The 25,479-nt window shown below is 38.3% G+C and overlaps 1 protein-coding gene across 5 annotated transcripts in view; it reads left to right on the forward strand.

The window, feature by feature from the left end:
• Window positions 1-2,848: 2,848 nt before the first annotated feature.
• Window positions 2,849-25,479, forward strand: part of phkg2 (phosphorylase kinase, gamma 2 (testis)) — a 58,244-nt gene continuing 35,613 nt past the window's right edge. For 2 of the 5 annotated variants that reach the window (XM_035404456.1, XM_035404457.1), the window contains exon 1: window positions 23,902-24,027. In XM_035404456.1, coding sequence (XP_035260347.1) covers window positions 23,933-24,027 — 95 coding nt within the window. In that variant the 5' untranslated portion in view covers window positions 23,902-23,932. Of the gene's footprint in view, window positions 2,962-23,900; window positions 24,028-25,479 lie in introns of those variants that run through there. The other 3 variants (XM_035404454.1, XM_035404455.1, XM_035404453.1) reach the window with 3 other exon arrangements.

Genomic DNA, 25,479 nt, shown 5'->3' on the forward strand with positions numbered 1-25,479 from the left:
ATGGTGCTTCCCGTGCATCACTGTTAGGTGGTTTTGGATGCGTCCTCATGTTGACTTGGTTATGCGTTAGGCCCAGGTCAGGGTGCAAAGCGTTCCCATGTGTTTGGCTATGAATTTTCCTTTGCTGAAATGAGGTGAGTGGGGATGGGATTGAAACGGGTGACAGCAAACATGTGCAAAGTGGGTCAGCGGTAGTGCAGGGCATTCACTTTTTAGCCAGAACAGTTCCTCCCTGTAAGAGCAAAGCTTTTGAAAACAGTCTTCGTCTGTCGTTCCTGCGCTTATCAAGACTGTCAGATGACGTAAAAGTTAGGGCTAAATGAGTAATTAAGGCCGGAAGTTGGAATGAGAACCAGAAACGGATACAGCCCTTGTTGCCCACCTCTGTTCTAGATGCCGCATAGCTTTCTTGCTAACCAAAAGGAGCTCAGTAAGGATACTGCTATTTTGCTGTTTAAGGTTTCTAATCTCTCCGTTTAGTTCCTCATTGCTAAGGAGAGCAAGGCTGGCTTGCCTGGAGAAATTCAACAGCAAGCAATGGGCCAAGTGACTTAAAACAATTTAGAAAACATCGGGTAGTATTGCTTTGGAATACAGCTTCTTTAATTTAGGTGAGGCAAGATAGCCTATATTGTTTACAGTACAGTAACTTGGTGTCATTTTGATATCAATACTTTTAATGGCAGGACTAGATTTTGCCAGTTTGAATGAATGGATTATATACAGTGCCTTGTATGTGTGAGTAACTTGGCATTTTTGTACGTTGAAAACATGTTTTTTTATGAGATATCATTTCTTTTTGCTAAGTGTTCGTTATGAGAAAGTGAGAACAGTAATGCATAATGTAGACTATGAGATGTATGCGTACACATACATACATGCAAACATGCATACAGCGTAGGCAGTCCCGGATGTAGACTGGCTTGATTGGGAGGCAGAGCGAGATTTTGGTGGTGGCAAGTTCAGCACATGAGTCGTGATGAGCTGCGGAGTGGAAATGGGTGTAAAAATGTGACGTAACCCTTTAAGAAATGGTTGTGGATTATGGCTATCCTTTTGCAATGCTATATATGTAAAACAATGGCTGTCACAAAGGGTGTGGTGACTTAAGTATAAAAGACGGTTGCACCATCAAAAAAGCAACGAAAGAAATGTCCACAGTGTGTGTACTCACTGATTTGTCGGCCATCCAACGAGCCTTCATTGACAAAATTATCAGGAACCTCGTAGAATTTGAGCTTCCTAGATCGCAACTTGTGTGCCCTTCTGTCCTGATCCGTTTTCTGTTATTTTGTGGAGATGCACTTTCAGTGTTTCTAAGGTTCATAAGGCATTTTGATATGCTTAGCCGTAGGTAGGACTCCTCTTCGCTGATTTGCTTAGCTAGATCACTGACCTTACATGAGAATTCGAGGAGAATAGGAACACTTGGCAGTGGAGAATAGCAGCACAGACATATTTCCCAGCAATATTTTCATATCAGAAAATAACAGTAGTACGAGAGAAATGAGGACAAATTATGAAATTGAGTAGTTGAAACAATATGTTTTTAGCAGAATGGACATGTAGGCGAGGTTTGCCATGATCACAGACTATAATGCAAAGAAAATATAGTGACCACGAGCGAGGTGAGTTTTTTTATTGAACGGTAAAACAAACGGTACTAATTACTTGTTTATTTTGTTGTTGAACGTGCAAAATTGTGTGGGAAAACTGTTGTGCATTTGTACTTTTCTCATGTTCACTACTAGTAGTTATAATTATAAATGTGACATGTTTTTAAATGGAATGTTTTAATGGGGTGTTGCAGACAGTACATACGTAGGCTACTAATTGTTTGTATGTGGGTAGATAGAGAACAGGGCGAGGTAACATTAATGTAGAAACATGGCGTTTGCTGATAAGAACGTGTTCTACAGTAGCCAAGTGAAGAAATGTAGTTAGTAGAAACTCCATAGTGGTCAGCTGGTGTAACTTTTAAAGAAAGTCAATAAATGAGTCATCATGAAATGCATATGGCTGCCATATGGCCTGGCTATATTGTAGCCGGTTCACTGAACATGTAGATGGTATGTCACAATGCAGTCTATACATTCAGTGAAAGACGGGGTAGATGTGGTGCAAAAGCAATAGTTGAGAAGTAATAGAGAATTATTAGTGAGCAAATGAGCATGTGTAAGAAATGAAAAGTTTGCTTCAGGCAGGATTTGAGCCTGTGACTAAATGATCCATAGACTATGACATTTACCACCGAGACACAAACAGACTAGCAGTTGAGACTGGAAATTTTCTTGGGTAAAAAGATATGTCTATGATAGATTTTGTGTGTGTATATGACATTTTGATTGGCTGGTGTCGGTAAAATGTCCAATGGGGAGACATATTCTTTGTGGGCTAGGAGCATTTTTGGCAGGAAAAAGAAGGAGAAGAAAGAGAAAATGCAAAATTCCCTTAGTTTTGGCCTTTATTGTGTGGGCATGTGAAGTTGTTTATGAATTCTGTCTGTTGAAATGGGGTCAGAATGTACAGAAATTAATGTTTTTAAGGGCTGAGAATCTGTGGCTGTTGCGGTTATTTCTGTGGGGAACCCTGAAAAGTGCCAAACTCTTGGTGCTGTATAGGTATGGGGCATGCCCCGCCAAGGCGTAACTTGGCTGGATGGCATACCTGCCATCCCATGTGTAATGTTAAATGTATGGATTTAAATATGAGTATATAATGTGCAATTATATCCAACTGTATTAGTTACAAGAAGAAAAAATACAAAATCACACCTAAGAAACCGTTTCATTTACCGAGCTTTTAGTTTGAAATACTCTAACCGGAAGTCTCCAATTGTTGCCAGCAGCAATTACCAGTTTCACGGAGCTACCTCTGAAGTCTCGGGCTTGCCTGCTTCAAGGTACTGCTGTCTACCTACATTTGGACCGATATCGCGGAAGGCGCCGCAGGAAGGTCCAGGTTAGACAACCTTAAATTCTGAACTAACTAATACGCGATTTAAGAGTGTAGGCTATCATAGTCCCAAAACTCAGTGAATTACTGGAAACGTAAATTAGTTAAGAAGACTGCGACTGCCAAAGTATGTGCAATGAGCGACCAAAACAGCTAGCTTGCTCATCAAGTCAGTTGCTAAGATGCTTCTTAACCATTTCGTTGGCTGTAAAAATGGTTTGAACAATGACGTGAAACATTTAACGCAACTACATCTTGCTGTTTTGTCGTGCGTACGTTTTGAACACCGATAACATTATTACTGGGCGCTACGGATGCAAAATCGACAGCATTATTTCACCTTTCTGCAGTCGAACAACGTGTTTCCCGTTGAACGATTTAACCCTAATATTCACAATGTGGTTTTATTCCTAATAACACTTGGTCTGCTTTTTGCGGTCGTTCTAGTTATGCACATTGTTGATGGTGTCTCAAAGTCCCAGTGCTTGTAGGGTTACCTCGTCGAGTTGGGACAAACTGCTTTAACTCAGACTGAATTGACGACAGATTACACTTCGTCAATTCCAAAATGAAAGTCAGCTGCGTAGGATCGTATTTCATAAAAAAACACGCTTTCAACGTACAAAAATGCCAAGTTACTCACACATACAAAGCACTGTCTATAACTCATTCATTCAAACTGGTAAAATATAGGTCTGCCATTAAATGTATTGATATCAAAATGACGCCAAGTTACTGTACTGCAAACAATATAGGCTATCTTGCCTCACCGAAATTAAATAAACGGTATTCTAAAGCAGTGCTACCCAATGTTTTCGAAATTGTTTCAAGTCACAACAAAAACAAAACACGGTTTTTAACAATTAAACTATGATGATTATTGGGTTGAAATTGTTACTGGTGAGTCTCTTCTGTGTCGTGGCCTGGTCACATTAATCACCTTTCGCACTGTGAAATATAAGGCACAACATGCCAACATTTTTGACAAACATGTTTTTGATTGACTCCAACCCTGGTCCTGGAGAGGTACAGGGTCTGCTGGTTTTCATAGTGACTCTGCACTTCATGAATCAATTAGAGCAGTTGATTACACAGTTAACTCAACTCACCTGGTGTCTTGGGTATCAATTGGATGCTGATTTTAAGGTGAAAACAAAAACCAGCAGACCCTGTAGCTCTCCAGGACCAGGGTTGGAGACCACTGGACTAGACGATCAATACCATTTTCACCTTTGTGCGTTCAGTCCAAAATACTAAATAGATCTTACAGAGATAGGCTAGATGATTCCCCTTGCTTTTAGTTTTGGTGCTAAAGCTAATCTGTAGATGAATAAAAACAAATGACATACCCCCGTAAACAGACGTGCCTCCCGCCCAAACATTAGGCAGAAGGGGGAGTACCTGGTCGAGGCCTGTACACAGAGATGTTGTGTGCGTATACAGTCTCTCTGAGGCTGTCCTCCCACCTCTCCTGTTGGCCCCGGATGGTCTTCCCAATGGATGCCTTTAATGTCTGGTTCATTCTTTCATAGAGCCCATTTGTCTGGGGGTGGTATGCCGATGAAACCCGGTGCTCGATCCGTAGCTCCTTAAAAGCCACCTCAGTCTTAATTTAAAAAAGTCAGAGACTCATAAGTGATTTAAAATCTGTATTGTGAATAGAAAATATGTTTATGTTAACTCTTATCACCATTTAAATGTGCATTAGTACATTACCACTACACATTTAAGTGGTTCAACCATTTAAATGTGTAGTAGTACAAATATAAGGTTACCTCCTTCTTGAATTCACTGCCCTGGTCGGTGAGGATAATTTTAGGCAAACCATGTGAAGATGTCCCTCAAGGCCTGTGTGGTGCCAAAATGATAAAACATACGTGTGTTTTTTTCTTACTGATCATAGTGGCAGTGCCATAGCAAAATGTACACCTCTTTCACATTGGCTGCCGTTTTCTTTGTGAAGGTCCTGGTTTCCACCCACTTGGTGAAGTAGTCCATTAGTGTAAGGTAATACCTGTCCCCCTTTGTAGACTTTGCCACTGGCCCGAAGAGGTCCATGCCTAGAGTATGGAGTCAAGTTTCCACTTTAGAAAACGTCTGTGCGTGTGTGTGTATTTATGTATAAATTTGTCTGTTTATGTGTGTGAGATTCATCAATGATTTCAGTCACCGACCATGTGCCATGGGGTAACTGGCTTGATGGGCTCCCTGTATTTCACAATGGTTAACTAACCCAATCCAGGGTGTCCTGCGTGATGCCACGGCAATAATACCTAGGAGTGATCTTCTCCCGCATCCTCTTCGGTCCGAAATGGCCTGCATGGGTCTCAATGAGCACCGCCACTTTCTCCTCCTCTGTCAGAATGACCCTCCTGTTACCATAGTAAATGGAATCACCTAAACAGCAGGACACACAAAATAATTTTGTTCAATTGAGCCAAGATTACTGTCGATTTTAAGATGAGTGATTAGTATGTTACCTTGGAAGACCTAATTTCTCTGAGTCAGTAATACTGTGTCAGACAGCCAATCAGTCAGTTGTTAAAAGCAATTAATCAATCTGTCTAATCACAACAGTAAAAGCAAAAAAGATTAGATCTAATGTACCTAATAAGTTAGACTATATTGGATAGAAGTAACTGCAAACACTACTCGCTAATCAGAAAAAGAATGAGAATATAAACAAATGTAAAGAAAAGAATAGGCTTAGCCGTGCAGTTTTTTTTGGCTCCTTAAGCTGACGTATTTTCTCTGCCTCTCAAGGTAAATTCTTGGCAGTTTGCGAGCGCCTTGCGTGAAATAGCGTCGTTAGCAATCAGCAGAGAATGCTTGGCAACCACGCAGGCACGGTAGTCAAGTTGATGTTAACTTACGCATTAAGGGAACGTAACCGGAAACATAACCCCGGAAGAGAATGGGGGGATGAAATTTGGCGTGACAGTACCAGTTGCCTTTCAATATTTTAAATGCCTGAAATGTGTTTATGTGCATATTGTACTTACTACTGTTGTGACAATAATTGTATGGCAACGAGTAGGGTCAGCAGTTCTTCCAAAGCAGTTTTGTAATCTGCATTTCAGTCATCCCTCGGAATGAGGCCGGTAGTTAATTTGTGCCTCCTTGCTGAACGATGCAGTGTCTATGTGGTCCCAAGGTTTTTATATTTGCATACAATTGTTTGCACAGATGCTCATGGTACCTTCAGTTGTTTGTAAATTGCTCCTAAGGAGGAACCGGACTTGCAGAGGTCCACAGTTTTTTTCTGCGGTCTTGGCTGAGTTGCTCGCATTTTCCCATGGTTTCAAGGGCAAAAATGCAGTTGCTCTAAAGGTGTAGATCCTTAAATACAGCCACAGGTGCCAGTTAACTCCCAATTAACTCCTAATTATGACAATTGGCCAATCAGAAGCTTCTAAAAAGTAAATACATCAATTTCTGGAATCTTCCAAGAGACAGTCAACTTAGTATATGTAAACTTTTGACCCACTGGAATTCTGATATAGTGAATTAAAGTTGAAATAAATCAGCCTCTAATCGATTGTTTTAAAATGACCTCTGATGTGAACAAAGTAGATACCCTAATTGACTGGCCAAAATAAATACATGGTAACATGAAATGTGCAAAGTTGTGAAAAACTGAGTTTGAATATCTTTAACCTAGGTGTATGTAAACTTTTGGCCTCAACTGTAGTTTCGAACTCTGTAGTGAGTGTTGCAAGGGAGGACAGATGATTTGTACGCGCTACACGCTTCAGCTCTCTGTGGTCTCATTCTGTAAGCTTGTGTGGCCTATTGCTTTGCCGCTGAGCCTTGGTTGCTGCTATGTAGGCTATATGTTTCCACTTCACAATAACAGCACGTACAGTTGACTGGGGCAGAAATTTGATGAACTGATTTGTTGGAAAGGTGGGATTCTATGACAGTGCCATGTCGAAAGTCACTCAGCTCTTCAGTACGACCCATTTTACTGCCAGTGTTTCTCAATGGAGATTGCATGGCTGTATACTTGATTTTATGCACCTGTTAGCAATGGGTGTGGCTGAAATAGTCAAACCACTAATTAGAAGGGGTGTCCACATACTTTTGGAAATGTAGTCTGTTTTACATACTGAGTAATCTATTGCAAATTGGCATTTAAGAAGACCAGCTCTCTTAACTTTTTATGCCACTATGCACAGCTGGGACCTTATCATTCATCACCACTGATGGCCTTTCATTCAAGTTTCATGCTGTAGTGACCGGTTAGCGCCGCCCACTTTCCCAGAGTCCTAGGAGGCACGGCAAGATTCAGACTGATATTGCAGAATCAATGTCGTTACAGTTGCTAAAAAGTGTTATAGTAGTAAAGTTTGCTTAGCACTAGCTTCTGTTTAGATAGTTCTTGGACTAAGGGTGAATTCACACCATATGATAGTTGCTTGTGTGTGGGAAAGACGTTGCATTGTGCTGTTTACCTTGCTGGTAAAAGAGCACGTCTTTCTAGCGAAGAAGTTTTGCTGAGTACTCTCTCGGGAGCGGGAGAAAAGAAATAAAGTTTCTCTGAACTGTTATGATACATTGTCGCGAGCACCTGTTTTGCTAGAGCTGCAAGTGAATAAGTCGAGCTAGAGCCAGAGAGGCAGGAATAAAGTAAACCGTATAGTCGGTGAAGTGAGTGTATTTTTAATGGTTAAAGTAATAATCTCGAAGATTTTCATTTAAATAAATGTCTGTTAAGTCACTATCTATCGCCAAATTAGGTAACACAATGGTGATTGAGCCTATTATTATATTAATTTATATTATTATTATTATAATAATTTATGATTAAAGAACTTGGTGTCTGTGGCGACATTCCTGGGAAAAAATCACAAGCGGCGCATAGTTAGTGACGCGTTTTCCATCACCCATCAGTGGTTGGTCCGCCAGAGAGGGTAGGCGGAGCTAACGCAACAGGCTTGCTCTTCAACTCACTTGTGTGTGAGCGGCGTACTGTTTTTTCCGATGTCTGCTACAATAACAGAGAAAGTTATGGAACCCTAAAAAGTTCTTGTGTAACATGAGAGGTCATATTATTTGTTGATGTAGATTTCGTATTACATTTGATGACAATGTAACGTTACTAAATTACATAGCTATTTGCACAGCTAACGCTAGCTACCGGACCATGTCAAGAAAGGCAACATTAGTTTAGACAACGTTGCGCACAGTATCCATCTCTCATATCAGGTAACGTTGCGTTAGCTAGCTAGCTAATGTAATTAACACAATCTAATGTCAGCTAACAATTAGAAAAAACGCTAGCTAACGCTACCGACCGGTACCGACCTCGCCAACCGTCTCTCGAATGCAATGCTACCTTGTTCCAACGTTGCAATGTAGCTAACTAAAGGGGCAGTCAACGGCTCTGCTACTAACCAGTTCACACCGCTGCAGTTTTCTCTGCAACATTCTAAAACCGTTTTGTCTCGTTGCGAATCATTGATCTGAACTGGCCTTAACGTTACCGTTATTTACATTGACATCAAGTTCATCAGTAATCATAATGATAGGAATAAAGCCGGGGTATAGGCTACGTGGATCAGAGCCGGGTCTGATTTCTGTGTAAAGATGTCAAGCCGGAGAAAACTAAATAAAAGAATGCGGCAGTATGGATTAGCATTGTTATTATTTTATTACGCTTCCTCATATGGTCCTTCAGCCTTGATGCCCTTTTTTGATGAAATCTCCTTTGTTTTTGTTTTATTCTTCTTGTTCTGATTGCTAATTTAACACCCAGCACAGCTTTATTCTCGAACAGTTTGCTAGCAAAACCAGAAACACCAGGGGTAAGATTTTGTAAGGCAGTTGTTTCAAAAATATTACACAACAGTCATTCACGAAAAAGACACGAGCCACAGCGAATCCCGCAAATTCTTCTCTGCAGTGTAAAGATGTTCATACTGGGCAAAAGGTGGATAAAGAACGTGTGTGGAAATTGATCATCACTAATTCTACCCCAGATCTGCTACAGCATTTTAACCCGACTCGGCAGTGTAAAGACAGTTTAAGTTAGCCTAATGTATCAATGAATGAGTATGTACATAACATTTACTTTTATAACAACCATTTTTTATTCAGTAAATAAGTGTTATAGTTGGCGTGGCCCAGGTGCCAACTGACTGACATCACACAGGCGACAATGGTTGGATCTATGGGAAGTGAGGTCCAAAAACACACCTGCAATTACCGCTTCTCGCCATTGGCACCGCCATAGAGAACGAAACTGAAATCTTCGAGATTGTAACTTTAAGTATGAGAAAATAACTCAGACAACTTGGAAGTTTGATTCATTTTGATGTAACTGACTCGAATGTACCGATTCATTTTAAAGAATCGAACTTCCCAACATTAAAGCAGAACCCCCAAACAATCAGTATAGGTCAGCGGTACCAGAACCGGTTTTGAAGTGGGGAGCTTGCAAACGAGCAAGTTGAAATTACTTTTTTTTTTTTAATGAACAGCTGTGAAATGATAATTTCTGGTGAATTCTAAGGGGAAAATACTACAGATTACTGTTCAGTAAGCCTGGGCGTTAGTCACAGAAAATATTGGCTTAAGTCCCAGCACAGAAGTGATAGAAAGAGTTTTAAATGTTCATTTATTAACTTGTTGGTGCAATCCCCTAGTAGCCATGACATCAGCGTCCTGAGATTGGGTCAATGATGTGACGCTAATTTTTTTGTGTCCATATGGTTCAGTTAAGTTTAAAAGGGTTAAAATTTGAAAATAAACTTACTAATTACTTGCATACATTCTTTTTTTGAGGACCTAGTCTAAAATTTCTGGTTTTAATCAATTTTGAGAGAGTATTTTGGGGATTATGGCAAAAGTGTCAATGTGGTGTAACCGTAAAAAAACTTTGTACCAGATAATCACTATTATTAACTTGGTTAAAAAAGGTGCAGTTCTCAATAAAACACCCTATCAAATAGTTTGGCATAATCTTACATTAGAACTATTTAATGGTAAATAAAAGTAATGGAACACCATTGCTCTGAATATTATAATTAATTTGGGGAATCATGTCAGTCAAGTCAACTTCCTGAAGTGTCCAGGTGGTGTAACCACCATTCAAGGAGCCATTTTGTTAATATTGTGCAAGAAGACCATGTGACAGGAAATGATATCACAGAGAAGGACCCCTGATTACCCTCTGCTGCATGCCAAGGTTAGTAACTCTCTTTAAGATAATTTGACATTTTTAGGGTTTACATGTCAAATGGTATGACCCCAGGAAAACATTGATCATTCATCATAATTATAAAAATTAGTATTTACTCTAACAATTACGTTTGAAATATTCACACCAAGGTCATGTGCTTACATCGGTGTCCATGATAATGCCTGTCAAATTTGATTTTATATTGAAATGTCAAATGGTGTAACCGGATACACCATTTGACTCCTATTACAAGCCTTCCTGTTAGAGGCCAATTTTGTCATAGAAGCAACATGGTAAGGTGGTGTAACATTTTCAGGCGCATTCAGTCTTACCTTTTGTTAAAAATATTGTGCAAATATCATTTCAAATGACATGAAACCAATATAAATACAAAAAATACAAAATGTACATTTTAACAAACCTGATGCATGCTTTTAAAACAAGTTTTTAAAAGATTTTTGAATTGCTCATCTTGCCAACCCTTATTTGTTAATGACCCGATTGCACAAGAAGCACCATGATTGAATGGCATTGAGGCCAAGATCTTAGCTGTTCTCAACCATTTTTACTCTATTTACTCTTTCTCTGTACCCATAATTAAAGCTCTGAATCCTTTCTGAAAGCGTGCTCAAAGATATAAAGTTGTTAACTAAGTACTGAAAAACAAGCTTTAATTCATACTGTGTCCAATAAGTTATACATTATATCTGCTGCGTAATTGTTTGTTGTATGAAAGAACTGAAAGTACTCTTAATACCAAATGAAGTTAAAGTGGGATCATGCATCTGGAGATTACAATGTTCAAAGTAAAGTTCTGTTGTGCAAAGAATCAAGCTTGGGCAATCTTTACTGAAAACTGACTGAAAATTGCACTAAAAAGACTCAACAAAACCAAAAATACTATGCAGAGCTAACATATCAGCAGTAACCTGAACAATAGTCCTTTTTAATGCTGTTGCTGAAAATGGCAAATGAAGTGTCTTTAGAAATGGATCAAATCCATATTTCATTGTCCTCTTGGTGAAAGAGGGCTACAAGATGAATATTTATCAAAAGAAAATTAAGCTTGGGGGGCATATTTCTTAAAATTAAATAAATACAGCTTTTGTATTTAGAGATTTTGTGGTGTACCTTGCAAATGTTGAATTTTTCAGAAGAAAAGATTGATGTATTTCTGCTCAAGTTAAAGGTATATGAAGTTGATATGTGTTCTTTTTAAATGTCTTTTTAAATGATGAAGACTCGCTATAATTTCCTTGACTGTGGGACACTTCTTTGTAATGCCCACATCAATGTTGTTTTGGTAAATCTGTAGAAGTTGCATAAAGCCTCATCATAGGATACACCAAACACAAGGTGTGCTTTGAACAGTTTGACAAAGGCTGCACCTTTTGTCTGTGCCAGACAGGGAATGGCCTTCTGATCCATAATTATTTACAACTTCTGGATGCTTCTCTGCCTTCCTCCAATGCAGGGGAGGAAGGGCTGTGCTGATCCAGGTTTGTCAATGAATGTCACAATTCTTGTTCCCAACCTGAGAGAGAATTGAACATGCTCACCCTCTCCTCTAAGATATCTATTTTAAACAACATTGTCCACTATGCTTACAGTATTCTCATTCCTGCCTGACAGAGAGGTATAAATATGACCGGAAGAAAGTGTGAAGTAAACTGAAAATCAATGATTTTTTGATGTGACGCTACAACATACCCTCATGAACTTGACCACTTGGTACTTCAGCATAAGTGGCACTGATCTTCCCCTTTCCCATCCTGTCCTTGCAGGTTGGAGACAGAGATGCAGGAAAATAACTGCCATGTCGCTGTTCCATCCATTATAATTAACAAAACATTTCAGTAAACACTTGACACTTTTTTTTTCGTTTTTCTTTATTTAAACTGGAAAAATTTTAAAAGGTAGTGAAAAGTTTGGGTAATACAACTGATTTACATGGAGTTCCTGTCCTACAGAGGAAGAAAGAGAAAGTAATAAAAGGAAAGTCAAATAGGAAAACCGATAGGAAAATACTCTAGGAAGAGAAAGGAAAGGGAGATGATTAGACTGGAGATGGCAAACAATTGGGAGAGAGGCAAGGTAGGGACTTAATTATATGTACACTTCCTGTAATTATCTGATTTGTGTTGCACAGATGTTTAAAGGTCTCCTACATGTGCACAGTGGGCTAGGTTTTGGCAGGTGGCAATGATCCTAGGCTTGTAGAATGTTGGCCATTTTTACAATGAATTTGCCTGAGACTTCATCTCCAAAGAGCATTGTGAAATCTTGGCTAACCTGACTTAGGATGAGAAACAATAAAAATGTTAATTACGTGCTGCATCTATAAAATCAGCAAATCATGCCATTAATAATATTTTTCTTACCAAGCCTGGTATAACAGAGAATCTGTGAAGTGGTCTAGGATGACTGTAGTCTGGATCACGCTGCATATCCTGCCTGTGCGTGAATGCTGCCCTCATTTTCACTTGAACCAATTGTTTGTCAGTGGAATGCTTCATCAGGGTCATCACTTCTTTGCTCCTTCATTTCTCATTTCTCCTTGAGTAAACAATCTGAGTTACGCTGCACGGTTTACAATTTCGCGACCAAGTAACCCACCCACAGTGTAGATCATGTTAATGTTCCAGTTAATGAAAATTATTATTTTAACAGCAAGTCAAATATTCAATTTTCAATAAAGTATAGTGATTTAAAAATGCGGTTAAAACACTTCAAAGGTGCACCCCGGTGTCCTGGAATTTCTCTAAATCTACCCAAAATGTTTAAATTGTGCATTGCTGTAAATCATAACGTTATCATATTTCTTTTTTAATTTTTTTTTATATTCCCACCACCAGCCCCCCCCCCCCTCTTGGGAGGTCAGCTTTATTTTTAATTACAATTTCAAAATTGAGATATGGCCTTAAAGAGGGATGGGAACAATTAAAGAACAAATAGCAAACAAACTGTGATGGAACAGGACAAACTGACAGGTGCAAAATAGTGCAAATTGATGTTTGATATTGTTGTAAAATATGGAAGGAGACAAAAACAAAACACAAAATAAAACAAAAAAGGAAATTGGAGCAAAGAAGTAATAAAATATCACAGAAAGGTGCATGAGGAGAATGGATTATGACCAGCTTTATTGGGGTTGTGAGAGTAAGTTGGCGGGATGTGTGTGTGTATTTGTGTGTGTGTGTGTGTGTGTGTGTGTGTGTGTGTGTGTGAGTATGGGCGGGGGGAAAAGGAAGTTAATGTGAAAGAGTTATTTGCTTACATGTACCGTAGGTGAGGATTAAGAAAGTAGGAGATTGATGATTGGGTGGCATGTTTGCTCAAAATGTTGCATTTGGTTATTTGTAGCAGCAGTGATTTTTCCATGGATATGTATTCTGTGAGTAGGTCAGTCCATTGCATAATGCTCAGTTTTTTTTCTCGAGTTTTCCAGTTTAGTACGATGGTTTTCTTGGCAATGATTAAGGGAATGAGAATGGTTCTGGTGAAAAGGTTAGGAATGGTGATTGAGGACAGGTCGCCTAGTAGGCACAGTGAGGGGGAAGGTGGAACTTGGAAGTCCAAAAGGAGGGATAATTTGTTGGTCATTTCTTGCCAGAAGTGTTGTACAGGTGGGCAGTGCCAGGTTGCATGGAGATAATCGTCAATGGTATTTTGTGGGCATAGTGGGCATGCATCGAATTTTGAGAAGCCCATTTGGTGTATTTTTTTGCCTGTGATATGCATTCTATGATTTATTTTATATTGAATGAGCTGTAAGTTAGTGTTGTTAGTCATGGAGAATGTATTCTTGCAGGTTTGGATCCAAAAGTCCTCGTTGGGTATTAACAACAATCATTTTCCCATTTTTTTATTGGGAGGGATGTGGTATTGTCTGCATAATTGAGTAGTTTGTATAATTTAGAGATAATTTTCTTAGTTGTGATTTTAAGAATTTCTTCAGTTATGGCTGGGGGTTGTAGATTATTATGTATTATCTTGATTTTTGATGCAATGAGTGATTTTAGCTGCAGATATTGGAGAAATGAGTCAGAACCAATGCCGTATTTCTGGACCAATTCTTCAAATGGGATGGATGATGTGCTGAATTTGGGTAATGCCTTTTTGTTTCCAAGAGGTGAAATTTAGTGTTTTTTTATTGTGCATAAAGTAGGGGTTGTTCCATAGTGGGGTATATTTACAGGGTACAATGTTGAATTTGTGATTTTATGGGCTTCCCACCAAGCTGTCAGAGTGGTTAAATGGTGTTGGCATTGAAGCAGCTGTGACGTTTGATGGTGAAGTTGAAGAATGGCAGGTGTGATATAGAGATCTCTCGGCATTGTGCCTGTTCATTTTCAATCCAGGGGTTGCTTTGTTCAATGGGGTGGATCCAGTTGATGATAAACTGCTGTTGGGTGGCAAGGAAATATTTACGAAAATGAGGTGCTTCAAGGCCTCCTTCATTCTTATGTTTCTGTAGAGTGGATAGTTTGATTCTTGGTTTCTTGTTTTTCCAGTAGAATTTTGTTATTATTGAATCTAATGAGTTGAATCAGGCAAGGGGTGGTTGGGTAGGGATCATTGAAAATAAGTAGTTTATTTTAAAATTATCATCTTGATTGTTGCTATTCTGCCGATGAGTGAAATTGGTAATTGAAATGTTATAAGTACTAATACGTACGTCTTTGTCATGTTCGTATATATCTTTGCTTGACTTCATGCTTCCTTCTCCTCTTCTGACCCACTTCCCAAGTCCATGTCAACATGCTTTAGCCATGTTTGTGAATTGGCAAAATTTATAAAATCTTCTAAAAACTGAAGGAAAACAACAAATTATGCCTCAATGGGTGCTTGTATATGATTGCATAACATTATGGTTGACTGCAACGCTATGCTGAAGCAACCATTTATGCTGTTGTGCTTTGCTTTCAGTCATTGTTATAAACTTCCAATGAGACATATCATACACTGTTGGAAAGTTTATACTGTCCTCTACTGGATAAAAGTTATCAATCAATCCAGAATGAACAGAAAAGAATTACAAATAAAAAGCAAGTGCGGTTTTGCGCGTGGCTGATGTAAATGCCTATCCCCACTTTCTGCTTGCATGTTTATTTCTCAGATGGATTGTTCAAGACAATAAATATGACCACTAAATCTTGAAAGGGATACCTGTAGATGTAAAAACTAATGGTAAGATCGTATTTTTATTCCATATTTAGTCTCATATAATGATATTAGAATGGCGTGGTATAATTGCATAAGAATTCCTCTTGTTTATTTTTCTATTCAGTGAGCGGTATTGGCATACTTATTGGCTATTGTTGGACTTATTTTGTAGCTGTGACAGAATAAAAAAATTTTGGTGGTGAAAGAATGTTTTTATGAACTCCCAGATTAGATGCTATTGTCCAGTGTGTCATCTAAACATCTGAAAGGATGTAAATATTTTGACAGATGTTTTCAAATAAATACACTAAGTTAGCTCTATTTACCTCTAATTTGTTCATGTTTTAGCCTAATATAGCCTGCCTGTGTCCTAGCCGGTTAGAAAACTATCACATTTCAACCTAATCTAGCCGGTCTTTCACCTAACATACACTGCATTATGTCATACCTACACATTTGGTTAACCGGCTAGATTTGGCTCATTGTGGCTCATTCCAGCTAGGAACCAGGCCATATGAAAGTAATACCTGACTTAAATTATGGTTGAATTGAACTAGTTGTTTATGTCAAAACATGTCAACCTACATGTCCACCCCTTTAGACATCTACATTCCACGTATATTCAGGCTTCTGCTTACTGGGCTACCTTCTTTAAAAGCACAAGCAAGTGACGGCATTAAATAACATCTTATTGCAAAGCTGTTTGTGGCAATTTAACTAAGTAGGTGTTTATAACTTAATTCCCTTATGTAATATTGACATCCTAATTATATCACAATGTTCACTGCATATATTTAGCAAAAGTCACGAACGGGGAGCCAAGTGCATTTCATGATGGCAGATTTATTGATGGCATTTCTACTGTTTACCTACTGTTTTTTAGTAGGCTACTAGCTACTGTTACTTCCAAATGCCATATTTGCAAACCATATTCTCAACCGACATACAAACTAGTACTTCTCATGTCTACAACACCCAGTTAAAAACACTTCTATTTTAAAACGTGTAGTCTACGTGAAAAAAGTACCTTTGCACACAAGTTCTTAAATTGTCTTTCAGACACTCGATATCATCAGAGAATATGGGAAGCATTCAGGTGCCATGTGTTTTATATATCGTTTTGTTAGCAACATCATCCTGGTTAGAGTGCTTAGTTTGTACAATAGTCTGTGATTATGTCAGGCTTAATCTGCATGCCCATTCTGTAGAAAAGTGAAAAACACAGTGCAAAAAGATATGATATTTGAAAAAAAAGCCATGTTTTCATCAAAAATGCCAAGTTACTCACACATACAAAGCACTATAAGTCATTAAGACAAATATCAAAATGATCTTAGGCCAAGTTGCAATAAATAAATACATATAAAAATGTGAAATACATATTGAATCTTACAAACCTATCCAGACATGTTTGCCCCAATAATGTACTACAGGCATGATATTCAAATTAAGTTTCACCAAATAAGTACAATAATATAATTTATTCTACAATGTAAAAGAATTAAATATCTTATTTCTGAATACAGTTTTCTAAACTAAACTATTTTATTCATGCATTTTATTCAAGATGTGCGTCTCATACACCCCAAGCACTGGATACAGGCAATTGTTCAAACATTATATTGCATTCCATTTATTTGGCAGACGCATTTATCCAAAGTGATGTACAATAAGTGCATAGAAACATATTGTGTAGTCAGAAAAATAACAAAAATATCTGTAAAACAGATGAAATTATTCAGCAACATTATTCCCACTATGATTGCCATTTGACACTTTGATATGATCACATTCTCTTCAGATGGTACAATGAAAAAACACAGGCCCAGGTTACTTAAAATATTTAATTACCTGGCACAGCTACAGTTGCACGACTGTCCTTCAAATGATGTTAATGTTCAGGCGCTGTCCTCCCTGCTCTGCTCTACATACCTCGGCTACGAGGGGGAGCGTGGAGGGCGAAACAGGAGAACGAGAGTTGGCTGTATGCCACTTTGACATTTAAAAGAAAAAATAACGAATACAAAAATATAGTTTTCTGCTTCTAGAAATAAGCAACTAAATACCAATAATTTTGGGCAGGGGGAAATCTATTTGGGCGGGCCACCCAAATAAATTAATTGTATGGGAAACATTGGGCAGTTCCTACTATAGGAACAAATATACAAATAAAATGCATTGATAGGCTGGGTCAGATGTAATCACTTTGGTCTATCATGGAAAGAAAGCATGCTTTTTCACCTTTAAGAGCATGAAATGCATGCATTAGGCCTATTAAAATAGTAAAACAGTGTTGGGCTACTGTGAGTCCTTGTCCATTTTTATTTCTTTAAAGTTTGTTTTGGTACTACGTGGAAATTGTGGAAGGGGGGGGGGGGGGGGGGTGGCAGTTAAATCCCCCCACCATGGTGCGAACGAGCACTGAAATTCTCTATCTAAATTCCTCCAAACTTTTCACCTTTGGGTGGCAGTGCATGCCAGTTTTTTTGCACAAATGCAGTGGCAGGGCTTAATTAGATTTTTTAAACTGTAGTTATATATATAGTTTTTACTATATACTAATGTTATGTATCAATTAAAGATAGCTTTACTTTTCCGGTCACATTATTTTCAGGTCCACCAGAATGCTAGCCAATTCCACTTTGCTTTTAATCCCCTTGGGGGACTTCAGCTGACACCACACAACACAACCTGTCACAACAAATTTGATCCGGAAAATAATAATAATAATAATAATAAGTGCGATTTTATCCATGGAAATAGCTATACAAAAAAGCAAAATAAATGATGTGGTCACGATTGCAGTCATAGACGTCAGAAGGAAGTGTTACTGACAAAAAAAAAAAGTTGGTTCTCTTTGCAGTGGTTTGGGCTGGAAACTAGCTGTAAGAGCAGAACACGCACACCGAAGTGAAGCACAACTCTTCCTACTAACAGTGGCTATATCAAAGGTGCAATTGAGGTAACGGTAGTCGGAGTTCTTTTTTCATCTTTTATCACAAACAATAGAACTACTGTAAGAAATTGTGGTGATGCTTAAAGTTAGAATCTCGAAGATTTCCGTTTCGTTCTCTTTGGCGGTACCAATGGCAAGAAGCGGTAATTGCAGGTGTGTTTTTGGACCTCACTTCCCATAGATCCAACCGGATCCAACCAGTGTCACCTGTGTGATGTCAGTCAGTTGGCACCTGGGCCACGCCAACTATAACACTTACTGAATAAAAAACGGTTGTTATAAAAGTAAATGTTATGTACATACTCATTCATTGTCTAACATTAGGCTAACTTAAGCTGTCTTTACACTGCCGAGCCGGGTTAAAATGCTGTAGCAGACCTGGGGTAAAATTAGAGATGATCAATTTCCACAAACGTTATTTATCCACCTTCTGCCCGGTATGAAAATCTTTACACTGCAGAAAAGAATTTGCGGGATTCGCTGTGGCTTGTGCAATTAGCATCTCGTGCGCAATAAACAGTCTCTTTCGTGAATGATTGTTGTGATATTTTTGAAACAACTGCCTTGCAAAATGTTACCCCTGGTGTTTCTGGTTTTGCTAGCTAAACTGTTCGAGAATAAAGCTGAGCTGGGTGTTAAATTAGCAATCAGAACAAGAAGAATAAAACAAAAACAGTGAGGCAAGATAGCCTATATTGTTTGTAGTACCGTAACTTGGCGTCATTTTGATATCAATACTTTTAATGGCAGGCCTGGATTTTGGCAGTCTGAATGAATGAGTTATAGACGGTGTATGTCTTGTATGTGTGAGTAACTTGGCATTTTTGTACGTTGAAAACGTGTTTTTTATGTGATATCATTTCTTTTTGCAAAGCGTTTCATTATGAGAGTGAGAAATGCGAAGTGACCCTGTAAGAAACGGTTGTGGATTATGGCTATCCTTGTGTGAACAGTCTGATGAGCGTGTACCGTTTAGCAGTTTCGGTTTGCTATATATGTAAAACAGTGGCTGTGACAAAGGGTGCGGTGGCGTAAGTGTAAACGCATCAGAAACGCAGGTGAAATATGGCCAGTGTATGTACTCACGGATTTGACGGCCATCCAAGAATCAGCAAGCCCGTAGAATTAGAGCTCCCTAGGTCGCAACTTGTGTACCCTTCTGTCCTGCTCCGTTGTCTGTTATTTTGTGGAGATGCACTTGTAGTGTTTGTAAGGTTTATAAGGCATTTTGATAGGCTTATCTGCAGGTAGGAATCCTCTTCGCTGTTTTGCTAAGCTAGAACTGGAAAACTTGATAGTGGAGAATAGGAGCAGACGCATATGTCCCAGCAGGCTTTGCATATGAGAAAATAACAACAGTGTGAGAGAAATTAGGAGAAATTATGAAATTGTGTAGTTGAAACAATATGTTTTTAGCAGAATGGGCATGTAGGTGAAGGTTGACATGATCACAGACTATAGTGCTAAGTAAATGAAGTGACCATGAGCGAGCTTAGTTTCCTTATCGAACGGTATATATAACAGTCTGTCTATAAAGCAGTAGTCGTTAAAGTGGAGGGTTAAGTAACGTGTGAAATCTATTGCACTGATGTGCTTTTCTCATGTTCAGTACTAGTAGTTATAATTATGAGTGAGTCATGATTTTAAATGTAATGCTTTAATGGGGAGTTGCAGAACGTACTTACGTAGTAGGCCTAATTGTTTGTATGTGGCTAGATAGAGAACAGGGCGAGGTAACAGGAATGTAGAAACGTGGCGTTTGCTGATAAGAAGGTTTTGTACGGTAGCCAAGTGAAGAAATATAGTTAGTAGAAATGGTACAGTGGTGAACTGGTGTAACTTTTTAATAAAAGGAATACATTTGCCGTCATGAAATGCATATGGGTGTTCGTGAGTGAGTTTTGGTAAAGAAAATATAAAAGCGTAAGAAAATGTGTAAAAGAGGAAATTATCTGCCTGAGGGCGAGGCAGGATTCAATCCTTCAACCGGAGGTTTACCAGTCTGTGACTTTGTTAGTGCAGCACCATGACATAGCTATGCAATGCGTGAAATATCATTAGCAAACCTGTCCGTGGTTTTAAAGAAGAACACAGGCCAGTAAGCACAGAAGAGCTCCCGTTGAATCCATATGGCTATTGTATTGTATATTGTAGCCGGTTAATAACTGCATGTGCAGACGGTACGTCATAATGCAGTGTATACGTTCGGTGAACGGCGGGTAGATATGGTGCAAAAGCAATAATTGAGAAGTAGTAGACAATTATTAGTGAGGGTAAAAGTGGGGCGACGTAGCTCAGGAGGTAAGACCGATCGTCTGGCAGTCGGAGGGTTGCCGGTTCAAACCCCGCCCTGGGTGTGTCGAAGTGTCCTTGAGCAAGACACCTAACCCCTAACTGCTCTGGCGAATGAGAGGCATCAATTGTAAAGCGCTTTGGATAAAAGCGCTATATAAATGCAGTCCATTTAAAAGCAGGTTAAAGAAACGTGTTCCTAGCTGGGTTTGAACCTAGGACCCCATGTTCCCAAGACTGTAACCTTGCCCACTAGGCCACAGGCAGACTAGCTGTTTAAACTGGAAATGTTTCAGAGTACAGAGGTATGGGTATTTTGCGTGTGTATGCAAGTTTTTGATTGAGTCGTGTAGGTGAAGATTTGGCTGGTGTCAGTAAAATGTCCAGTGGGGAGACATGTTGTTAGTGGGATAGGCAGCAGGAAAAAGAAGAAGAAGAAGAAGAAGAAGAAGGAGAAGAAGGAGAAAACGTGAAATCCCATTAGTTTGGGGCTTTATTGTGTGGACATGTGAAGTTGTTTATGAATTCTGTCTGTTGAAATGGGGTGAGAATGTACAGAATTTAATGTTTTTAAGGGCTGAGTGTCTGTGGCTGTTGTGGTTATTTCTGTGGGGAACCCTGAAAAGTGCCAAACTCTCAGTGCTGTATAGGTATGGGGCATGCCCCCGCCAAGGCGTAACTTGGCGGGATGGCATACCTGCCATCCTAATTTACTTAAGTAGACTTTAGAGGGATTTGAACATTTCTCAGTATTTTCTATAGTAAAGATTTTCTATAGTACGTTTATTAAGAAAATTTTGATGGAAAACTGTTGCTTTTACTCCATTACTTTTCTCAATCCTGTCCAGTTATATCATCTATCTCTCTCTAGTCCATACATTACATACCCTTCAGTTTGTGCTGTGGTGGATGCACCAATTTGCCTAGTAACACAGCAACTCTGACCTTTCCATAGAAATAAGGATATTGTATCTTATTTTGCTGGGTAATCTTGATCACCCTGGCTCTGGTATTTGAGTGTGTATATAATTTTTGGTTCTGTAACACTAAAACATATTGGCATATTGGCTTGTTGTTGTTGCTTTTAGAATTAGTCCATTAGCACAACTGCGACTCGCATTTTACATTTCTTCTACATATTTGCGTCTCCAGTCTACATATTTGCAACTCGCATTTTACATATTTGTAAACCAATACTACAGATTTTTGAATTAATTCTACATATTTGCAACTTGCATTTTACTTATTTATTAATACATTCTACATATTTGTGAAACCATTTACATATTTGTGAAGCTCCATTTACATATTTGTGAACCCATTTACATATTTGTGAAACGGCTTACAGATTTGTGAAACACTTACATATTTGTGAAACCGTTTGCATATTTTTGACTTTTGCAAGAAAAGTACCTTCATAAATAGCCCCATAATCAAACATGGTAGCCTCCATGAACTGGCTTCATTTGCTAGTGAGTAGTTCTCATCGGAATCCATGGAACCGGCAAGTGGGAGCTGTCTCCAGTTCTTGTATATCTTGATTAGATATAGTAGTGGCAGTTTCAGTGTTTTCAAAACTTTTTTTTAAAACTCATGAATTGTGAAATTAATTGAACATAATACCCCTTAGCTGTCCTGAATGATACAGAGACTAAATCGGTCAGTGTTAATGCTTTTATTTCACATCAGTCACAGCTTTTAATACAGCTGGAAATTAAACTTAGGGACGTGGGCATCAACAAATGTCATCTCTGCAGTATCTGCTATTAGGGAAGTCACGTTAACTAAAAGAGTTTTTCCGCAGTTTTAAAACAGTGGGGGAAAAAAGCCAAACATTGTCATTACAATATACCTTTCTGAAACAGCTGTTGCTACGTAGAAGAAGAAATCTAAACCAATGAAATGTATTCTTTATCTAGAAATGAGTTGATTGGGTAAAATTTGGAATAATGCCAAAGACGCACTAATAAGCAGTCTGCATTTCATTAGCAATAAAAATGCATGCAACATCTGAAAATGCTCAGATACTAGGACTGGAATTCATTTTTTCTAAGACGGACACCCAAAATCAAGAAAAATATCATGAAATCCTGGCCGGATGGCAACTCTATATTTGGGTCACAGATTTCAAGCTGTCATTGCATGCAAGGTGTATGACACAAAGTACTAAACATGACTGCTTTGATTGACATAACTTTAATGTTCAAAACATTATGGTACACTGCAGTGGGGGGCTATGTATAAAAAGCTGTTGTAATTTCTACGTGATGTAACCAAAATTTCAGTATTTTTGCTAGGTTATTGACATCACATTGAAATATATATCAGGGCTTTTGTAACATTTCTCACCTGAAAATAAATGGATTAAAACTGACAGGCTGCACTAGAATATCAGCAGCTTCACAGCTTCCAATGGCCAACTGAAGAACCCAGCTTCAACTCATGAACTTCACCTGCCACTACCTCATAGTAATGTGAAAATTCCGCACATATGAGTGGGCAAATATACAAAACGTATTTGCCCCACATGCACATGTGACGTTAGCAGTTTTTACAAAAAATGAATTAATTGATTTATTTTGGTGTATTGGTTGCACCTTGTAGTGTTCATTTGACAAAAAAATCAGATTTTCCAATCTCAAGTGATTTTTAAGTAATTAACAAGCTGCCAACTAGTATGTGACTTGTTTACTCAAGTAAATAAGTAAGTGCTTTAGTTGTTTACTTACAAGCAAATTAACCTTATTGATCTGCCCAAAGACTCAAATTAAAATATATAAAAATAAATTTAAAAAATGTATGGATCTGTATTGCTTGAGTTTTTATGTTATATTAAAGAAGAACTCTTTCAAGTCACAAGTAAGCTTTAATGATATTCAGTGTATTTAATTCCTTTTTACATTTTTACTACAGCAATACAAAAATAATGAATGTAAAAAATCTTCTGAATACCCTTGCAGTCTCATAATGGACCCGGTCCATGCCAGTGCCCCAACTATACATGAAGTGTCTTCTGATTAATGTCCATAACGAACTTCAGTATTATTAAAAAGCAGCTACTGACATAATGTGCTTTAGGGGAGACGGCATGGTAATCTTCCCTCTTTCAAATCCACAGTGAACGTTGCCATGAGTGTTTCAGCATGATTAGGTATTTCATTCTGGGTGAAGGGGGAAGGAACACTTTGGAAAAAATTAATTCTACAAATTGTAGTACCATGTTGTGTGAATTTTATATGGGTAATATGAAACTGGGAAAACATTTTTGGAAGGAGTAAAAACCATGGACATAGTTGAGTGATTTACCTTTTATTTTTGTAATTTCTAGTATGCATAGTTTACTAGTTGACCCTGTTCTTTTTTCTGCCAGGCCCTCAACCATGACCCGAGACATAGTGCTCGGAGATGAACTTCCTGATTGGGTGGGAGCAAAGGAGTTCTATCAGAAATATGATCCAAAAGAAGTGATTGGCAGGTAAGACACCTGACAATATGACATTCTACAGGAAAGGAGAAAATTCTGTGCAACAAGGGTCAATTTGGTGACACCTGTTATATTCTGATGGTTTTATTCTCTTCTATTGTAGCTCAAAGCTATTCTAAGGCTTATGGAATACAACTGTCCATCTCTTATGTCTTATGTCAAGGGGTACCTGTACACATTTTTAACACTCTTTTCTGTTGGAAAGGGTTTGTGGTGCATGTGACATAGAAGGCTTTTGCACTTGTGGGATTACTGATTCATATTAGCCTTTAACCCCTTTGCGCAGATGACAAATCTGCCCAATCCTTGCCCATTTAGGGGGTACCTTATTTAAAGCTTTATAACTCCAGATGTGAGCATCACAGAGACTTGAAAAATGGCTTAAATGAAGCAAGACATTTGTACCATGTATAATACTAACTTATATTATTTCTAACAAAATTATCAATATAAACTAAATTCAAATGCAGTTGTCTAGGCAAAAAATCAAAAATCAATTTGCTTTTTTAGCTTGCAATGAAATATTGAGAGATTGCAGATATACAGCAGGTTAAAGTGAACATGACCGGGATCAAAAACTCCTTGACCCACAAGTGCATAAAATCTAAGGGTGGATATGCAGAACTGCTAAAGATCTAAGAAGCAAAAAGTAAGCAGTGTACCCAGTGTCTCCAAATCTATCAAAAATGTCTAAATGATGCATTGCTGTAAATCACAACATTATCGTGTATTTCACTACAAATCAACTGTTTTAACTGGAGAAACTCACTTTTGCATAATTTTCAAGTGGGAATTACAAGCTGTCCATCAGTACAGTGGTATAAAATATCTAGGGGTCCAGAAACGTATCCAAAATCTCTCCAAAATGAATTAAATGCTTTTTGTCCATTATAAAGCATATACATGTGGCCCTTATGAAGGCTTAAGGTGAAACATTGATATCAGGTTAAAAACATAATGCAAAAACATTGTCACACGACGCAGTACAGTACCTAAATGTGTAATCATTAACTCTCATATGTTTTTCTGTACTCTACAGTATGTGATGCTTTTTTGTTTGGGGATGGAACAACATTAAAACAATATTGAACTGTTCAACACGTTTTGGCAATGTTCCAGTTCAGGTCATATCCGGTACATACATTAAACACGAGCTACAAGCAAACCAATGAATGCTTACGTTACAGTTTGAAATAACCTAATTGTAAAATACCACTAACCTATTTAAGGACACTAGTTATAGTTCTTGGAGTAGGGGTTTCTTCCTTGCGCGGTTCTCTTAATGGTGGATGTAGACACTTTGGTACCTGATGCCTCCAACTTCTTCACCAGTTCCTTTGTTGTTGTCTTGGGGTTCAGTTGAACCTTTCGGACCAAAGGTTAATTTGTGCCTCCTTCCTGAGCAATGCGGTGTCTGTGTGGTCCCAGAATTTTTATATTTAC

Source organism: Anguilla anguilla, chromosome 2 (assembly GCF_013347855.1).
Source record: "Anguilla anguilla isolate fAngAng1 chromosome 2, fAngAng1.pri, whole genome shotgun sequence".
Lineage (NCBI taxonomy): Eukaryota > Metazoa > Chordata > Actinopteri > Anguilliformes > Anguillidae > Anguilla > Anguilla anguilla.